The 17,050-nt window shown below is 37.7% G+C and overlaps 1 protein-coding gene across 1 annotated transcript; it reads right to left on the reverse strand.

The window, feature by feature from the left end:
* Positions 1–7,294: 7,294 nt before the first annotated feature.
* LOC121742945 (CBL-interacting serine/threonine-protein kinase 25-like) lies at positions 7,295–9,276 on the reverse strand. The gene has a single exon (XM_042136093.1). It carries the CDS (start codon positions 8,975–8,977, stop codon positions 7,685–7,687), a length of 1,293 nt encoding a protein of 430 aa, XP_041992027.1. The 5' UTR covers positions 8,978–9,276; the 3' UTR covers positions 7,295–7,684.
* Positions 9,277–17,050: the final 7,774 nt, after the last annotated feature.

Below are 17,050 nucleotides of genomic sequence, written 5' to 3' on the forward strand. Positions count from 1 at the left end.
AAATAAGGTGAAAATAATTTATATATTTGCGCATCTCATCCATAAAAACTAGATCTAAAAATCCTAATTTGGTCTAGTTTTACGATTCTGCAATAAAGAGTGAATTTGCATATAATGAGACTCGGTTATTTACATTTACTTATTTAACAAAGTTATTTCCCAAAGTTACACCAAAAGTTAGCATCTCCAACAAACATATATATTTATTACGTATAATATTCAAAACCTAAACCCTAACATATCTAACGTTTGCATCTCCTACAATTTCACCTGAGAGTAATCATGAAACACATTAAATCTCACCACTCCTGTATTTCTGTATTATTCTATTTCTACCATTACCCTCTATATCTTCTACAGAAATTCATTACAGTATTTAAATGAAATGAAATTAAAAAAAATGTCAGCATGTACTGACAAAACTTTGATTTAATCACGTGATTTGAAGATTTATGTATAGCAAGTGGTTGCTTTAGTACTTTGCTTTTGTTTAGAATTAGATAGTCTGTCAATATTAACTGATAAATCATACCCATTCCGAGGCTTCAATAAATAAAATTCAACAAAGATATGAATGAGTATGATGAACTTTTGAAAAATAAGTATGTATGCATTTTACTTACTTTATGTCCAAATCTAACAATGACTGCACCATAAAAGTTACAACTGGAACATTCAGATTGCTAACCTATCGACTCAAGATAATGAAACAAAAAAACAAAGATAAGATAATTATGAGAAAAACTACAAAATTATATGTCGACTCAGATTAATAATGGAAGTCCTATTTGTCTTTTGCAGGAACCTATGATTTTTTCACTTCTCTGGAAATTTTCCCAATCATACTGATTTTAAATTACAAATCATTACAATATGTCCAAAATTGTGAACGGTTATTTTGAATTTATATACCCGACTTTTGGGGTCATTTGCTATTTAGACTTATTATAAGCTAGACCCTTTATATATAATTTAGACCCAATACATTCTTTACAAGAGATGATCAACTTGATTTATAGACGACATCCATCTAGAATTAACCTTAGAATTCATTGAGGAATTTTTAAGCCAATTAATTGTATAGGTCTTCTTCTTGTGTCTTTAATTCAAAGTTCAAATTTACATTTTGTAATATCGTCAAGTCTTAAAATGATAGTCCAAACTATAAGTGTGAACCGCAAAAGAAGAGTAAAAATAGAGTGGTCTGAACATATTGTCACGTGATGTGTCCAATCAATCACAACTGCAGAAATATTATCTCTCCTATTTTTTCTTGTGTTGAAAAATATTACTATTTCGTATGTTATGGCCAACAATTATGATGTTGGATCAAGCCACGTCCGTTGTCCAACTAAGGACAAGTAGGGAAGAATAGAGAATTTAGTTTTGGTATATGCTATATATTTTAAATTTTGAGTTTGAAATTTCAAGTCAAAATAATCTATATTTTGTTGTGAAGATAGAAACTATTCCACGACTATTTACAATACCAAAAATTCAATAACATTATAGAATAAAAGGAAAAAAATATTAGATTGAAATGGACTTAAGTCCCTTACTTAGTGTATCCGCTACTGAGAACAAGGACATTTATACTCGAATCAAATTTTTTTTTGTGGTATATTACTATTATTCTATTATTCTAACGCATCCTTTAAACTAATAAAATTGCCATTGCCTAATTTTTGTATACAGCCTATTGTTTTAAAAATTTATTTTGTCATTTGGACACTTAATACCTTTAGTTTAGTTTAATGATCGATTATCCATATGAAGATTGAAGAAAATATATTGAAAGATACACTAGTTGGGAGAAAATGAAGAAAAACGGTAGATAACTCATACTCTAACATAAATCATCATTCATGCAGTGACTGCAATTATTTATCACAACCAAAAATATGAATTTTGGAACCTCCAATGAATCGAAGACTCGACGGTTGTCAAAAAAAACATGTGCCAAATCTAAGAGAAACAAGTGCCAAATCTAAAAGAATTCAAGTTTACATAACAATTCAGAAATTCAATATATATCATTATAAAAATGGAGTAAATTCTGCCCATAATATTATAATCCAAAATTGGATTACATATTTTAGAAAGGATTGTTGAAGACTGAAGTAGTTGTGTTGAGCATCGAGATGGTACATTTATCTATTTTTAGTTAACATTAGGCAGTTTTTGTGGACCGAAAATAATGTGTCCAACTTTTCATAAACTAAGATAAGTGGTCCCTATAAATTTGGTGGATTAAACACATATATGCAACTTCAAGAATCTTCCACTCAATCAATGTTTGTTATTGCTTTGACCTTTAATTAACAGTTTCAAGAGTTACGAGAAGAAAATTTGAATTGCATAATATATTATGTAATGTTGTTGTGTGTGTTATAATTATATTATGCAATGTTGTTCCGTGTGTTGAATGTACTGAGAATAAATTTAGTAGAGATACGTATTTATTCTCGCGAGTTAAGATGATACTTTCTTCGTCTGTAATTAGAAGTCTCATTTCTTGGTGGCAAGGGTTTTAAAAAATGTTAATAAAAATTGATGGAAAAAAATTAGTGGAATATGAGTCTCACTTGTATATATTAGTTTTAAATGAAATGTGAGTGAATGAATTAGTTGAATATGAGACCATATTACTATTTGCAGTAAATTAACCGAAACTCCTATTAGCAGGCGGACTAAAATGAAAAAACGGGACTCCTATTCGTGAACGGAGAGCGTATACATTAGTATTATTTTTAGTTTGTTCAAAATAAAGTGATACATTTCTATTTTTAGAAATAATAAAGTAATTTTATCTTTCTAATTCACATATCAAGTCACTTTTTTGCTCTTCAATTAAAATATCAACTATTTTTATCTCTTTATTTAACTTACGCCTATATTTTCAGTCTCTAGTCAAACACATTAACTGATAACTTCTAAAATCATGTGTCAACTAATAAAAATATCATCTTAATTAAAATAGAGGGAATACTATTTTAGAAATGAATCATTTTATTGTGACATACCAAATAGAAAAGTGAGTAATATTCGTTCAAACAAAAGAAATATAGAATTTCTCTTGTCCCAACTAAGTTAAGTTGTATTCTTTTTTGGGACGTCCTAATAAAGTTTAGTCATTTACTTTTTTGATAAAAAAAACAAAATATCTAATCATTTTTACATTTTATTTCATCACATACTTTACTCTCTTTTATCTCTCCTATTTTTTCTTCTCTCTTATTTTATATTATTTATATTATTTTCATTTAATTCATTTAACACTATTTTTTAATCTGCGTACCTAAAAAGTTTACTTAGTTGGAATGAAGAAAGTACATATTGAAAGTACATATTAGCACAAGAAGTAAATCTCATAGGAAGGGGTGTTTATAAATTATAGTGGTGCAGGTCAAGGTCAGATATCTATAAAAATGACATCTCATGGTCATGGTCAATTGGTCACTGTACAATTAATTAGTCTCATGTATAAGTTGGAGGAATAGTCCTATAAGTAATCATGTTTTGTTTGGTAGAATCTCCTTATATAATTTTTAATTCTTTATTACTTGAATTACGAGTGCGTAATTTCTCAATAGAAGAAAAATAGAGTAAGCTAAAATTTTGAAATGGACCAAATTAGTTAGTTACTAAAATAACCGCAAGAGTTGCACCATTTTGAATAATCAATGACGATTTAAGTAAATAAGTCTAAGTTTTCTATATTATAGACTGAGTAGTGAAACAAGTCATCATAATAAATGACTCACTTGGTTCTTTATAGAATTAAAACAATTTCATAAAATTATAGACTTTGGTTACCTATTGTAAAAGCTTGCGGTGTTTGTTTGTAATTTTTCTTATCTAAGAAACTTACAACACTGGTGTTGCATAAAACTGAATGAATCTAAAATTAAGATCAGTCTTTATTGTTATCTATAGAAAGACGAGATCTTGAGGATTTGTATTTCTTAGCATTATAGAGTTAGGGCATTAGCAATGGGGCGCCCTATGGCGCGCCACGTCAGCAGTTTTATCCTCCTACCTCCCCACCTGAAGTGGAGCGCCCTAAGGCGCGCCACGTCATCATTTTTTTAATATTTACAAAATCCATACGAATTTTAAAAAAAAATAATACATTAAAATACGAATTTCATAAACTTCATTTCATTTAATAAAAATTAATACATTACAATGCGAATTAAAAAAAACGCAAACTCAGCGACGGCGGTTACGAGCCCACACTTCTTCAATCATGTCGCTCATGAGCTGCGCATGCTCCTGTCGGTTGCGCATTGAGGCATGTCTAGATAGAACCTCTTCGAAGCCTAACGGTAACCCTCTATCGGGTGTGTCGGTCGATGTGCCGGAAGAGCTAGATGCACGGTCGTCTTCATTCCAGTCGGTGATGCTTCCTCCTTCACTCTCGACTATCATGTTGTGCATGATTATGCACGCATATATAACATCGGCGATGACTTCCTTGTACCAGAAACGAGCCGGCCCTTTCACAATTGCCCACCGTGATTGGAGCACCCCAAATGCCCGCTCGACATCCTTCCGCGCCGCCTCCTGCTTTTGCGCAAATAAAACCCTCTTCTCACCAATTGAGCAGCTGACCGTCTTTAGGAAACTGGCCACCGTGGGTAGATGTCATCGGCCAAGTAGTACCACATATGGTATTGGCGTCTGTTGGCAGTGAACTCGATGGCCGGGCCGTTGCCGTTACATTGGTCGGTGAAGAGGATGGACGAGTTGAGGACGTTGATGTCGTTGTTCGACCCGGCTACGCCGAAGTAAGCATGCCAGATCCAGAGCCGATGGTCAGCGACGGCTTCGAGGATCATCGTCGGGTGGCTGCCCTTGTATCCACTTGTGAATTGGCCTCTCCACGCCGTTGGACAATTCTTCCACTCCCAGTGCATACAGTCGATGCTCCCGAGCATCCCGGGAAACCCGTGCGCCCTCTCGTGCATCTGCATCAGACCCTGGCAATTAGTGGTTGTCGGCTTGGGCAAATATGTGTCGCCATAGGCCTCTACTATCCCCCGACAAAAGCTCTTCAGACACTCGCGGCCTGTAGTCTCCCTACAGTGGAGGTACTCGTCAAAAAGGTCCGCCGTGGTGCCGTATGCCAACTGACGAATAGCAGTCGTGCACTTTTGCAATGGTGTAAGGCCGGGTTTCCCGATGCCGTCCTCCTGAAACGTGAAGTATTCATCACGTGAAGACAATGTACGAACAATGCTGAGAAAAAGGTACCTCGACATTCTAAACCGGCGGCGGAAAACAGTCGGGCCCCATCGCGGTTGATCGGCAAAATAGTCTTCAACCAGACGTCTGTGAGCTTCCTGGTGGTCGTGTCGGACATACGACCTATGTCGAATAGGCCAATGGACTTGCTCAGCCGCCGCTGCCGCCGCCTCCTTCTCGCGCTGCATTTGCGCATAGCATGCCGCCATGGCCTCTTCAACGGCTGCATCTAATGCTTCGTCAAGCGAACCACCGGATTCAGACGAACTAGAACTATTGGTGTCGTCGCCGAGATTCATTTTGGTTGGATGTAGAGAGAGAATATGTAAAGAGATAGTCGATATGTTCGTATGCACAACTGAATGAGAAACGAGATTTAAATAGAAAATCAAAACCGCGTGCCATCGTCCGCGTCGATCGTCCGCACCTCCACAATGGGGCGGACGATGGCGCCGACGATGACCATCGTCTGCGGCCATCGTCCGCGACAGCCGCAAGGGGCGGACGATGGCCATCGTCCGCGCTATCCTCTGCGACCGAAGTATAGGGCGCGACTATCGTCCGCGCCCTATGGCACGCACCCGCAATGGGTGCGGACGATGGATGGCGCGGACGATGCGCGCCATCGGGCGTGCCATCGTCCGCCCATTGCGGATGCTCTTATGGCTATAATTTTACACCCCAAATATAAAACATGGCTATTTAGGCCTGCCCATTTGGAGTGGTTGGTTACACGGGCTGATGCAATCGGGTTGCATCTATAAGCAAGTCGCTTCTATGACCCTGCATTCTTCATTGCCACTTCAAACTTGTTGATACTGTGGCCTATCATTCACCATTGTCGGTTTTCCACCATTAGAAAGTTACATGTGTGCTATGAGATGATGAACCATTTGTATAATTAAAAAGCATACTCCCTTTATTTTCTAATATAGGAACTTTTGAAACAGCACATGTGTTAAGGGTATCCACAATTCATGCCACAACTCCCCGCCACATCATCATTCTCCTCAATTTTTTTTTGTCAGGCAAGAACTCTCACACCCTTGCGCCCCATGCCACGAACAATTTGTATAATAAAGAAGCATATTACTCAAGACACCATGGCATATACTTCTTAGATTGGTTATGGTGTGATATGAGATTATGAACAATTTGTGCAGTAAAAAAGCATATTACTCAAGACACCGTGGCATATACTACTAAGAGTTGATTGGTTTAAAATGGAGAATTGCGGCAAAAGCTCATTACTAGTAATAATGTTTGTTTGAAAAATCATCTTTGAGGACACAGGATCTAGCTGACCTTTAATTACTGTGTGAAATTCGTCAACGACATTAAATTAAATTATCAATTGAAGTAGTAATAGTAGTAGTAGTTAGTTTGACTTGTTCATCCACCCTCTAATCCCTCCCCTCCACACAAACTAACCCAAATATTTTTTTTAATTACAACCAAACCCTTGGCCAACTAAATCTTCAGCAAGTCAATGTGCGCACACTGGTTTTGGTCGACTTCAAAGTCATCCACATTTTCAATAGTACTATAATATTTTAATTTGAAAGATCGATCAAAATTTGATTTGAAGACCAATAATGTTATCATATACTTACATGTGGATTGAGCTATGACTTGTTTTGTGATTTTTTAGTTTTAAAACGATTTTGTTTAATATTAATACTCCCTTCACCCTATCATAAACAATTTCTTATGTCTCACTTGTGAATTTTTTTAAATATAATTACTCTTTTACTTTATTCTTTCCTTATTCATCTATCTTTGAATCTCTAAACATCATTTTCTTGAAACTCATTACCAAAATAAACATTTCAACTTTATTGTATTTCATACTTTATTATTCTTGATACTTTATTTTTCCACGTTAACTCTCTCTACACGTCATGTCTTAAATATCGTGCATGAAAGATACGTCTCACTTATAGCAAGATTGAGGAAGCAAGTACTAATATATTGTAGACTAACCCCAAACGACTTATTTGTAATTTCGCAATTGGGAATGGAAGCAAAATCGAGTGCCCACAATCAATTCACAACATCAAAATCATCGATTCATTGTGCAAAAAGGTTTAATAATTGTGAACATGGAGAGTTTGTTTTGCAATGGCATCATAAGGTAACGAAGAAGAAGGATAATGAGACCATGACGACAGGACCTACCAAAACAAGCCCAACATACAACACAGCCACTACAGTTCCTAGATGGAGTATGATAAATTAAAAAACTCTTAAATTCCAAGGTCCAAAAATATACACACAACCCAACCCAACCCAACCCAACCCAACACATAGTAACTCAAGCCTAAATTAACATTTTAAAAAGGAGAGTATGTACAAATTTGTTGAGACCACAGAACATTGCAGCAGCGCAAGTTTACACAAAATTGGGTCACAACTAATAGAAGGGGAAATGACGGAACTAACCCTCGCAAGCACAGGTCTCCCCTTGCCACGTCCACACTATGTCTTTCAATGCCGGCCTCACTTCCTCCTCGCAGAATTTCCGGTACTCCAACGTGTCTCCGCCGGACTTCGAGAACTCCACCACCGCCACCTCCGGCGCCACCTCGAATATCTCTGCCGTCACCGACAATCGCCCCTTCCTCCCCTCCGCCGCGCCCATCATTCGCACCTTGTACTCCTTGCTCAACACCACCCCGAAATTCAGCTTCTGAGCCAACCACTCCAGCTTCGCCACCACCGCCGCCGCCGAGCACCGCGACGTGAAGAGCGATCCTGATCTCCTCCCGCTCTCGAACAGATTCGACAGATCGAACCCCGACGACATCGACGATATGAACTCGAACGCATTGTAGAACGGCGGCGACGATTTGGATCGCTTCAGCTCCATCTCCTCGATCGGCTCCTGATCCGATTCCTTCACCGAGAAGGCCACCGGCCGCGTGAATCCTTTGCGGAACCACGGCACTCTCATGATCGCCGCGATCGTGATCCGCTTCTCCGGATTTACCACCAGCAGGCGCGAGATCAGCCGCTTCGCCTCGTGCGAGATCCACGGCGGAATAGAGAACTCCGCCTTGAAAATCTTCGTGTACATCTTCATCACGTTTTCGTCCTGGAACGGCAGGAATCCGGCGAGGAGCACGTAGAGGATGACGCCGCACGACCAGATATCCGCCTTCGCGCCGTCGTATCCCTTCTTCCGCAGCACCTCCGGCGCCACGTAGGCCGGCGTGCCGCACTGCGTGTGGAGGAGGCCGTCGTTGCGGTGGTGCTCCGGCAGGGCGGAGAGGCCGAAGTCGGAGACCTTGAGGTTACCGTCTTCGTCGAGGAGGAGATTCTCCGGCTTGAGGTCGCGGTGTGAGACGCCGCGGCTGTGGCAGAAATCGACGGCGCTGACGAGCTGCTGGAAATACTTCCTGGCAACATCCTCCTTCAGCTTCCCCCTGGCGACCTTCGCGAAGAGCTCGCCGCCTTGAACGTATTCCATCACGAAGAAGATCTTCTGCTTTGTGGCCATTACCTCCTTGATCTCCACCACGTTCGGGTGGCGGACCAGCCGCATCACCGAGATCTCGCGCGTGATTTGCTCCATTAGCCCTTCCTTCTTCACCTGATCCTTACTGATCACTTTGATAGCGACGCTCTCCGACGTCTTGAGGTCGCGGCCGTGGTACACCTTGGCAAAGGTGCCCTTGCCGAGGAGGCGCCCCATTTCGTATTTCCCGAACAAGATGTTCCGGTCTTCCATGGATGAAATTCGAGGATTGATTAATTAGGTCAAAGGAATTGGGGATTGATTTGGATGGGGAATTAGGCGGTCAATTTGAAGGTGAGAAAAGAGAGCAAGGGGCTAAGAAATTAGCCATACGTCTAAGTCGATGATGACTGATAAGAGTTGGAGAGTGTGTTTTGCACGCTATTTGGTGGTGGTGCAGCTGTTGCTGCGGCGGCGGATGGCGGAGTGAAGATTGTGTATTTTGTTTTTGCTCTCTTGCGAAAGAGAGGAGCTGATTTGCTCTGCTACATGTTATAGTGGTGTTGGGCAATGGTATTGGGCTATCTGTATCACTAAGAGCATCCACTACGCGTCCCGTCATCGTCCCGCGTTCCGTTACGGAGGGACGGAACCGTGAAGGGACGCGTTGCAGCAGGGCGTTCTGTCCCCAGCCCGTCCTCGTACTGTCCCGAGACCCGTCACGCCGCGACGCGGGACGCGACGTCTCGCCACGTGCCGAGGCGACGTGGCGAGCTCCTAGGCCATGCGTGACGCCCACTCGCTGGCCCGCGAGTGAGTTTCGTCACGCTGACGCAATAATTTAATTTTTTTTAAATTCGAATTTAAATATAAAAAAATTCAAACGGTAATGTTAACGTTTTTTTAGACGTTTTTCAATTTGTTTTTAATTTTTTTTAAAATTTCTTTACTATATAAATACTGCTATATTATACTCATTTCACACACAAACACACATTTATTCCTCTCAAATCCCCTCTATATCCACTCCAATTTCCATCTCAAATCAACTCAAACTAATGGATCCTTTTGAGCAAATATGTCAAATAATGGAACAATCACTTGAAGAAGATCGACGCCGGGAGGCGGGGGAAGCCGCGCCGCCCCAACGACGCTCCCGGACGTACATCCATCGTAACCGGGAGGAAGCCGCCGCAAGGTAAGTACGCGACTACTTCTGCGATAACCCGGTTTGGGGAGATACCTACTTCCGTCGCCGTTTCCGCATGGGGAACCGCTATTTCTCTACATCGCGAATACTTTGGCGGCCCGGGAAGAGTTCTTCCGAGAAGGGTTCGACGCGGTCGGTCGTCCCAGCCACACGACGCTGCAGAACTGTAGTGCAGCAATCCGTCAGCTTGCAACTGGACAAACGGCCGACATGTTCGACGAATACCTCCACATCGGAGACACCACTGGGCGCACGTGCTTGCTCAAATTCTGCAAAGGCGTCCGGGCAGCCTTCACCGACGAATTTCTTCGGAGGCCAAGCACGACCGATTGTCAGTTCCTCCTCGACCTGCACGAACAAGTGCACGGATTCCCCGGGATGCTTGGTAGTGTCGATTGCATGCACTGGCAATGGAAGAATTGCCCGGTGGCGTGGAGGGGGTCCTACACGAGCGGCCACAAAGGCACCCACCCAACCGTTGTACTCGAGGCCGTTGCCGACTACCGGCTTTGGATCTGGCACGCGTACTTCGGGGTCCCCGGGTCGAACAACGACGTAAACGTGCTCCACCAGTCCGACCTCTTTACCGAAGTTTTGGGTGGTAAAGCGGCGGCCATCAACTTCGTCGCCAACAACCGGTTGTATAAAATGGGGTACTATCTCGCCGACGGCATCTACCCGAAGTGGCCGAGCTTCGTGAAGACGTGCAGTAGGCCAGCGAACCCAAAGCAGGCTCTTTTTGCGCAGAAGCAGGAGGCTGCTCGCAAGGATGCGGAGAGGGCGTTCGGGGTTCTCCAAGCGCGCTTCATGGAGAGCATGGTCGACATCATGTATACGTGCATAATCTTGCACAACATGATTGTCCAAGACAAAGGACGCGAGGCGGGAAATTGGTTCGACCCCGAATCCCCCGGAAGCTCAACCGCAAGTAGTCTGCCTCGAAGTGGAATGCATCTGTCTATACAAGACCGGTTATCTATTCGTGCAAGGACACGCGACTCTAGCGCCCACACCCAACTCCAAGAGGATCTAATTGAGCACATTTGGGCAAACTTTAGCGGGGGAAATTATTAAATTATGTATTTTTATTTATTAGGGAATTATTAAATTATGTGTTTTTTACGAATTTTATGTTGTAAGTTTATTTTATTTAATGAAGTGTGTTTTTATTAATTGAATTTGGTTGGAAATAAGAAAATGAAATTGAATGAATAGTAATTTAAGGGACGGTTAAAGGACGGATAAGGGATGGAGGGTTGCAGGTTCCGTCCCTTAGTTAAGTGTTGGAGTAAAAAAGGACAGTGAGACCCTCAAATAGTAATTTAAGGGACTGGGTACTGGATGGCCTAATTCATTTATTTTTGTTTGTATTCTTCTACTACCAATTAAATTAAAAGGCCTCTCATTTATTTTACTAAAAATTAATGCGTTTGTTAGACAAATTTATAAATAATTTATTACGGATATGTTTTTTCAACCATTGATGTCCAGTATATTTATCAACCAACATGGGCTAAATATTCCAAAATTTTAGTATTTCATTTTACAGGAACATTTTTGCTTAATTTTTCATAATTATTGTTTTAATTGGTCAAACTTGATGGGTTAAGTAGTATTTTAAAATTAGTGATGATTTGAGATCATTTTCATTAAATTTAGCAATCATGGTTTTCCTCATATTTGTTTTTTAAGCGAATTTAGCAATCATGGTTTTCCTCATATTTGTTTTTTAATCGCTTATGCTATCATGTGAATATATCTTGACGGTTTTGCAAAATAATTCTAATTTTTTTTAAAAATCTATAATTTCCGATTCATAACAATTACATCCTTCTAATTTATATCCATATAGTGTCAAATTCAACATCAAATGATAATTTTGATGATAATCATCTGAAAATTTCTTTTGTGGTATCATTTCTGTGTTCGAATTTGCGGAAGTGCAACACAATCTATCATAAATCTCTAAATAATTTTAATAAAAAAAGGCCCTCCATAGAATTTTGGAATCATGTAAATAATGTAATCGCAAGCCCATATTAATGAGACAAAATAGGAGAGATTAGTAGTATTACAATAAACGAAAGGATGAATAATTGAATATCATGAAATGTAACAAAATTCCAAAGCTGAGAATTAAAAATATGAATATACTACTATCACCAAAAATAGAAACAACAATAATGTTACCCCTTCCGTCCCAGCTAAGATGATACATTCTTTTTTTCACGTATTTTAAAAAATGATAATAAATAGTTAAAGTGAAGAGAAAATAAAGTAAAAAAAATTATAATATAGAAGATAATGTCTTCTACAATATTTTCTAACTTACTTTATTTTTTCTCTATTTTAACTATTTATCATCATTTTTTTTAAAACAAGTATAAAAAAAATGTGTCATCTTAGCTTGGACAGAGGCAGGAGTATAAAAGAATGCAAAGATATTGTGGTGGAGTTTGGTGATTGGAGCACTTGGTTTTGTTTGATACAGAAAATGAGGCGCCCATAGAGAGAGTAATATCTGCAAAAAAAAAATATTAAAGAAATATGCTTTGAAATTAATCATGTAAGTGTCAAGTGTGAACCTTCCAATTTGTAAATGGCGCATTATGAGGCTTGAAATGTAACGGATCTTTAAATAATCTTCATTTTTCATAATTTAAATGACAAAAAAAACAAATCAGCACTTATTTACACGATTAGCTAGAAGTGGTATATGAGCTGTAATGAATAACACCAAGCATTTCATTTTAATACAATTGTTAATTTGATATTAACAAGATATTTTCTTGCATCACAGTGGCCCAATATCAATATAGTTTTTTGGCATTGTTTAATTTAGCTTTTTGGCAGTGTATATTCTCTAATGCTATTAAGAAAAGCCGAACATCAGCTACATATAATATGATGGGTTGTTACAATTGTTATTATTATTGTTGTTGTTATGATATTGTGCACTTCTATGCTGACGAGTTGAAGCTAGAATTTAAATTAGCTTAGTATCCAGGCTTATCTGTTAATTTTCATTCAATAATTGAGATTTTTGCATCTTAAATGGTATGAAGGATATAAACGTATTTTTAATGCTTAATATGACAAACAAAATATGCATATATTTAAACAAAAAAACTCGTAAACTAAAAATATAATGTTTGGAATTGGACATTATCCATTTTAACAGAATTTGAAAGTGCAGTGATGCTGAAATGTTTAATGTAACACACAAAAATGCATGAGTAAATTTTTCAAAATTAATATTTCAATAACAGACCTCTTCTTAATTTAATGAATTACACCATACAATATATTTATATGGTTAACTAAAAAAATGCACAAATTAAATTTACAGGGTATGCATTTTATCATGGTAAAACCCCCTGTCATATTTTAAAAGTCGAAATTTGCGTGAAATGCATATGAATCGTCTATAATTTCAATGTCAATTATCAAATTTGGTACTTAATGTATAGTCTGCTTAGGGGTGTTCAGTTTGCAAGATTATATCCGAGATTAAATTTATAGTGTGTTCGGTTCATGAGATTCAACCTCACAACTCAATCCTAGATGGATAATCATGGAATAATTAGTCATAGCTAATCCCCTATGAATAAAATAATCTCACAACTCAATTCTAGATTATATCTTGGTATTATTTATCTTGCAAATCGAACACCACCTTAAGGCATGAGAATTACATAAACCCAACTGTTCCAATCCATAAATAGGATATGTAGATCGAATTATTGGGTTAATCAATGAACTATGATATGGAGTACAAATCAATTAACCCACAAACCAAGTGATGTTGAGGTCTAAAATTGACACCAATGAGACATACTCTATATTACGAAGTATGTTATTTTTTTATACGTTTTTTTGTTTAAGAAAGAGAAATTGATGATGGGAACTCGATCATTGATCATATAAAGGCAATGAAGAATTATTGAGCTACAAATACTACCTCATGGAATATCAAATGATGTACTACTAGTTTAGGCAAAACTTCAACATCGAATTGGGCCTTTAAAATTTAGATCGCATTGGGCCTTCAAAATTAAAAGCAATAATTATAAACATAGACACTAGTTTACTCATCTATTTTTTTAAAAAAAATATGAAACTAATACTCCATCTGTTCGATTGTAGTTGACACACTCTTTTAAGCACAAGATTTAAGAAAAAATGAATTTGGTGAGCTAAGTAGAAAGAAAATAGAATAAGAAAAAAATAAAATAGAAAAGTAAAAATAGAATAAAGTATGAAAAGAGTAAAAATGTTTAATCGAAAGTGCTCCCACGTTGCTGCTTTAAAAGTCTTGAAGCAACCCCTTCTACGTTTCACTTCGGTTGGTAACGTCAGAAATGTTGATTTAATAAAATAATTTAATGTGCTCCCTTTTGATGTTGCAAGGTGCAAATTAAACATTCTCAAGTTTTACAAGTGACACGTATTTTGATGAGAATCTGATGATCGTTGAAAAAATAAGCAAAATATCAAATATATATGAAAATCAATTTCAATATTTGACGTTAAACCAATGTGAGAAGCGCAAACCAAAGCAGATGTTAGAGTGCACAATTTTGCAACAACAGCTGTAATTGTTGTTATGTAAAAGGACAGAATTCGTAAATATATGTGACTAAGTTCACATATGCATATATCAAGCAGGTTTGTTCATCCCCAAATAATTCACACATTTCTCGTGCATACCAGATTTAAGAAAATTAATACTCCCCGGCGTTCCCGAATTATTGTATCATTTTTCTATTTTGGAAAATTTCCTCATAGGTGAGTCATGTGTATATCGTAACACTTTTCTCACTCTTACTTTACTCTCTTCTACTTTATTCCATTTATACTATATCCTCTCTATATTTTTCTTCCTCTTATTTTTTATCTATTTACTTAATACACGTAACATCTTTTTCTTAAAATCCGTGCAGAAAAGTTCCACTCAACTATGAGGGAATGGAAAGAGTATTTAAAAGTTAAAATAAAGAAAGAATATAGTATAAGAAAGAAATAGAGAATAAAGTAGGATGGATAATAAAATTTATTTAAAAAAATGACTCAACTATTAGTCTGGAAAAAGAATATGACTTGATTATATTAGGACGGAGGAATACAATACATAATTATTGCTAGAAGCTCTTTTATCGTATAAGGTACTCCCACAGTCCCATTCAAAATGTCCACATTCTTGAGCACGAGATTTTATGAGAAGTTGTTAGGTGGAGTAAGTTAAGAGAAAAAAGTAGTTGAATATTTTAATGAGAAATAATGATTTATTTGCAAATATACAAAATGAACATATTAAATGGGATAAACCGAAAAGAAAAAATTGACCTCTTAAATAGGATGAAGGGAGCATATAGGATTGTATTAACGTACTATCAAATATCATACGACTAAGCGATGCTGGTGGTGTTAAAATTTGAGGATCAAAAGGAAAAACTGTGGAAAGAGGCGAGAAACCGCCATTGATGAAGTTGAAGATACTGCTCTGTAACTGCCGAGAGAAAAAAGAGAGTAAAAGTGGATATTTCATTAAGGACTACATTTTGGAAAAAGTTGACTACAATTTACAATAATATGTCTTATATAAGCTGGATTAATGCTAAACTAACTAATTAAAAGCTACTAATTACATTTAAATTTTTCTATTTCAACAGCCTCCCTCGATATGGAAGCATAACAAATGCAACCATCTTGACAAAAACATCAATCAACAAAAACAACTACAAACATCAAATTTTATTATAACTTTCCCTTAGAATATCCATCTTCAACATTTGTAAATCATCCACTTGCTGGAATTGGAGTTGCCGCTCTCAACAAATGCAACCTTTAAAGGTAACACACCAGTACTTCTTGAATCAGATCCATATCAAAAACCAACACCAAATACCACAGCCGAGAACACCTAGGTTTATTCCATGTCATCCTAACCCCCCCTTCACAAAAAACTTGATTATCATCTGATACAACAATGTTGTTGATGGAACCAATCAAGTTGAAGAAAAAAATGGAACGGATGGTCCACAACTGCCATCCGGAAGAAATTATGCAGCCATCCTTAAATTTTATGGACTTTGACAAGCTGAGCTCTAAGATTCCTACTAATGATAACCTCACAACCAAAGGAAGAACAATAGAGAGACTAAAAACAGATCAAAGATGTAAAGGAAGATGAACAGTAGAGCTGAAGATGAAAAACACCATTGATGAAAAACACCATTGATGAAAAAGGAACAGAGAATCATCCGATTTTGAACGTCCACTAAATTTAGAGGATTATGATTAAAATTACAATCCAAACCAGGTGGGCTGGCCCGATCGTCCACTAAATTTAGAGGATTATGATTAAAATTACAATCCAAACCAGGTGAGCTGGCCCGATTGTCCACTAAATTTAGAGGATTGTGATTAAAATTTCAATCCGATTATAAATCAGGCCACCGGGCTAGTTCATGTAGACTGGTGGGTTAAGCTAATCAGCTCGGCGGGCTGGCCCGTTGGGCTGCAAGAAAATACTACTCCCTCCGTCTCACTTAAGACTTTTTAGTTTGTTCCAAATAAGATGACACATTTCTATTTTTGGCAACTTTCTCCCTCCAATTAATACACTCAACCATTTTTTCTCTTCTCAATTAAATATTCTACTCTCTTTCTCTCTCTATTTAATACTTACACTCATCTTTTCCCTTTTCAATTAAATACATTAACCAACAACTCTTAAAATCTCGTGCCAATTTTCAAATGTGTCATCTTAGTCGGGACGGAGGGAGTAGGTTTTTTTAATTTGTTGTTGTTTGTTCTGCATCGCACCCTTCAAACCATTCATCTGCATTTCTTATTTGTTCTCTTTAAAATACTCCCTCTATTCCCAAAGAATATGCATTTTGGGGATGTCACGGTTTTAATGTAAAATTGGTAAAAAAGAGAGAGGTGGAGAGAAAAAATAATTAAAGTATTATTAGTGGAGAATGGGTCCCACCTCATTAGAGAGAAAAGACTTTTCAAAATTAAAAAGTGCATATTCTCGTGGGATAGATTAAAAAAAGAAAGAGTGCATATTATTGTGGGACGGAGGGAGTATATGTCTTGATGTAAAAAATGGACTACAAATATAAATG

The sequence above is a fragment of the Salvia splendens genome, chromosome 8 (genome assembly GCF_004379255.2).
Source record: "Salvia splendens isolate huo1 chromosome 8, SspV2, whole genome shotgun sequence".
Classification (NCBI taxonomy): domain Eukaryota; kingdom Viridiplantae; phylum Streptophyta; class Magnoliopsida; order Lamiales; family Lamiaceae; genus Salvia; species Salvia splendens.

What these genes read in the sequence shown, in the direction of transcription:
- LOC121742945 (XM_042136093.1), bottom strand. Translation starts at nt 8,977, where the DNA reads ATGGAAGACCGGAACATCTTGTTCGGGAAATACGAAATGGGGCGCCTC.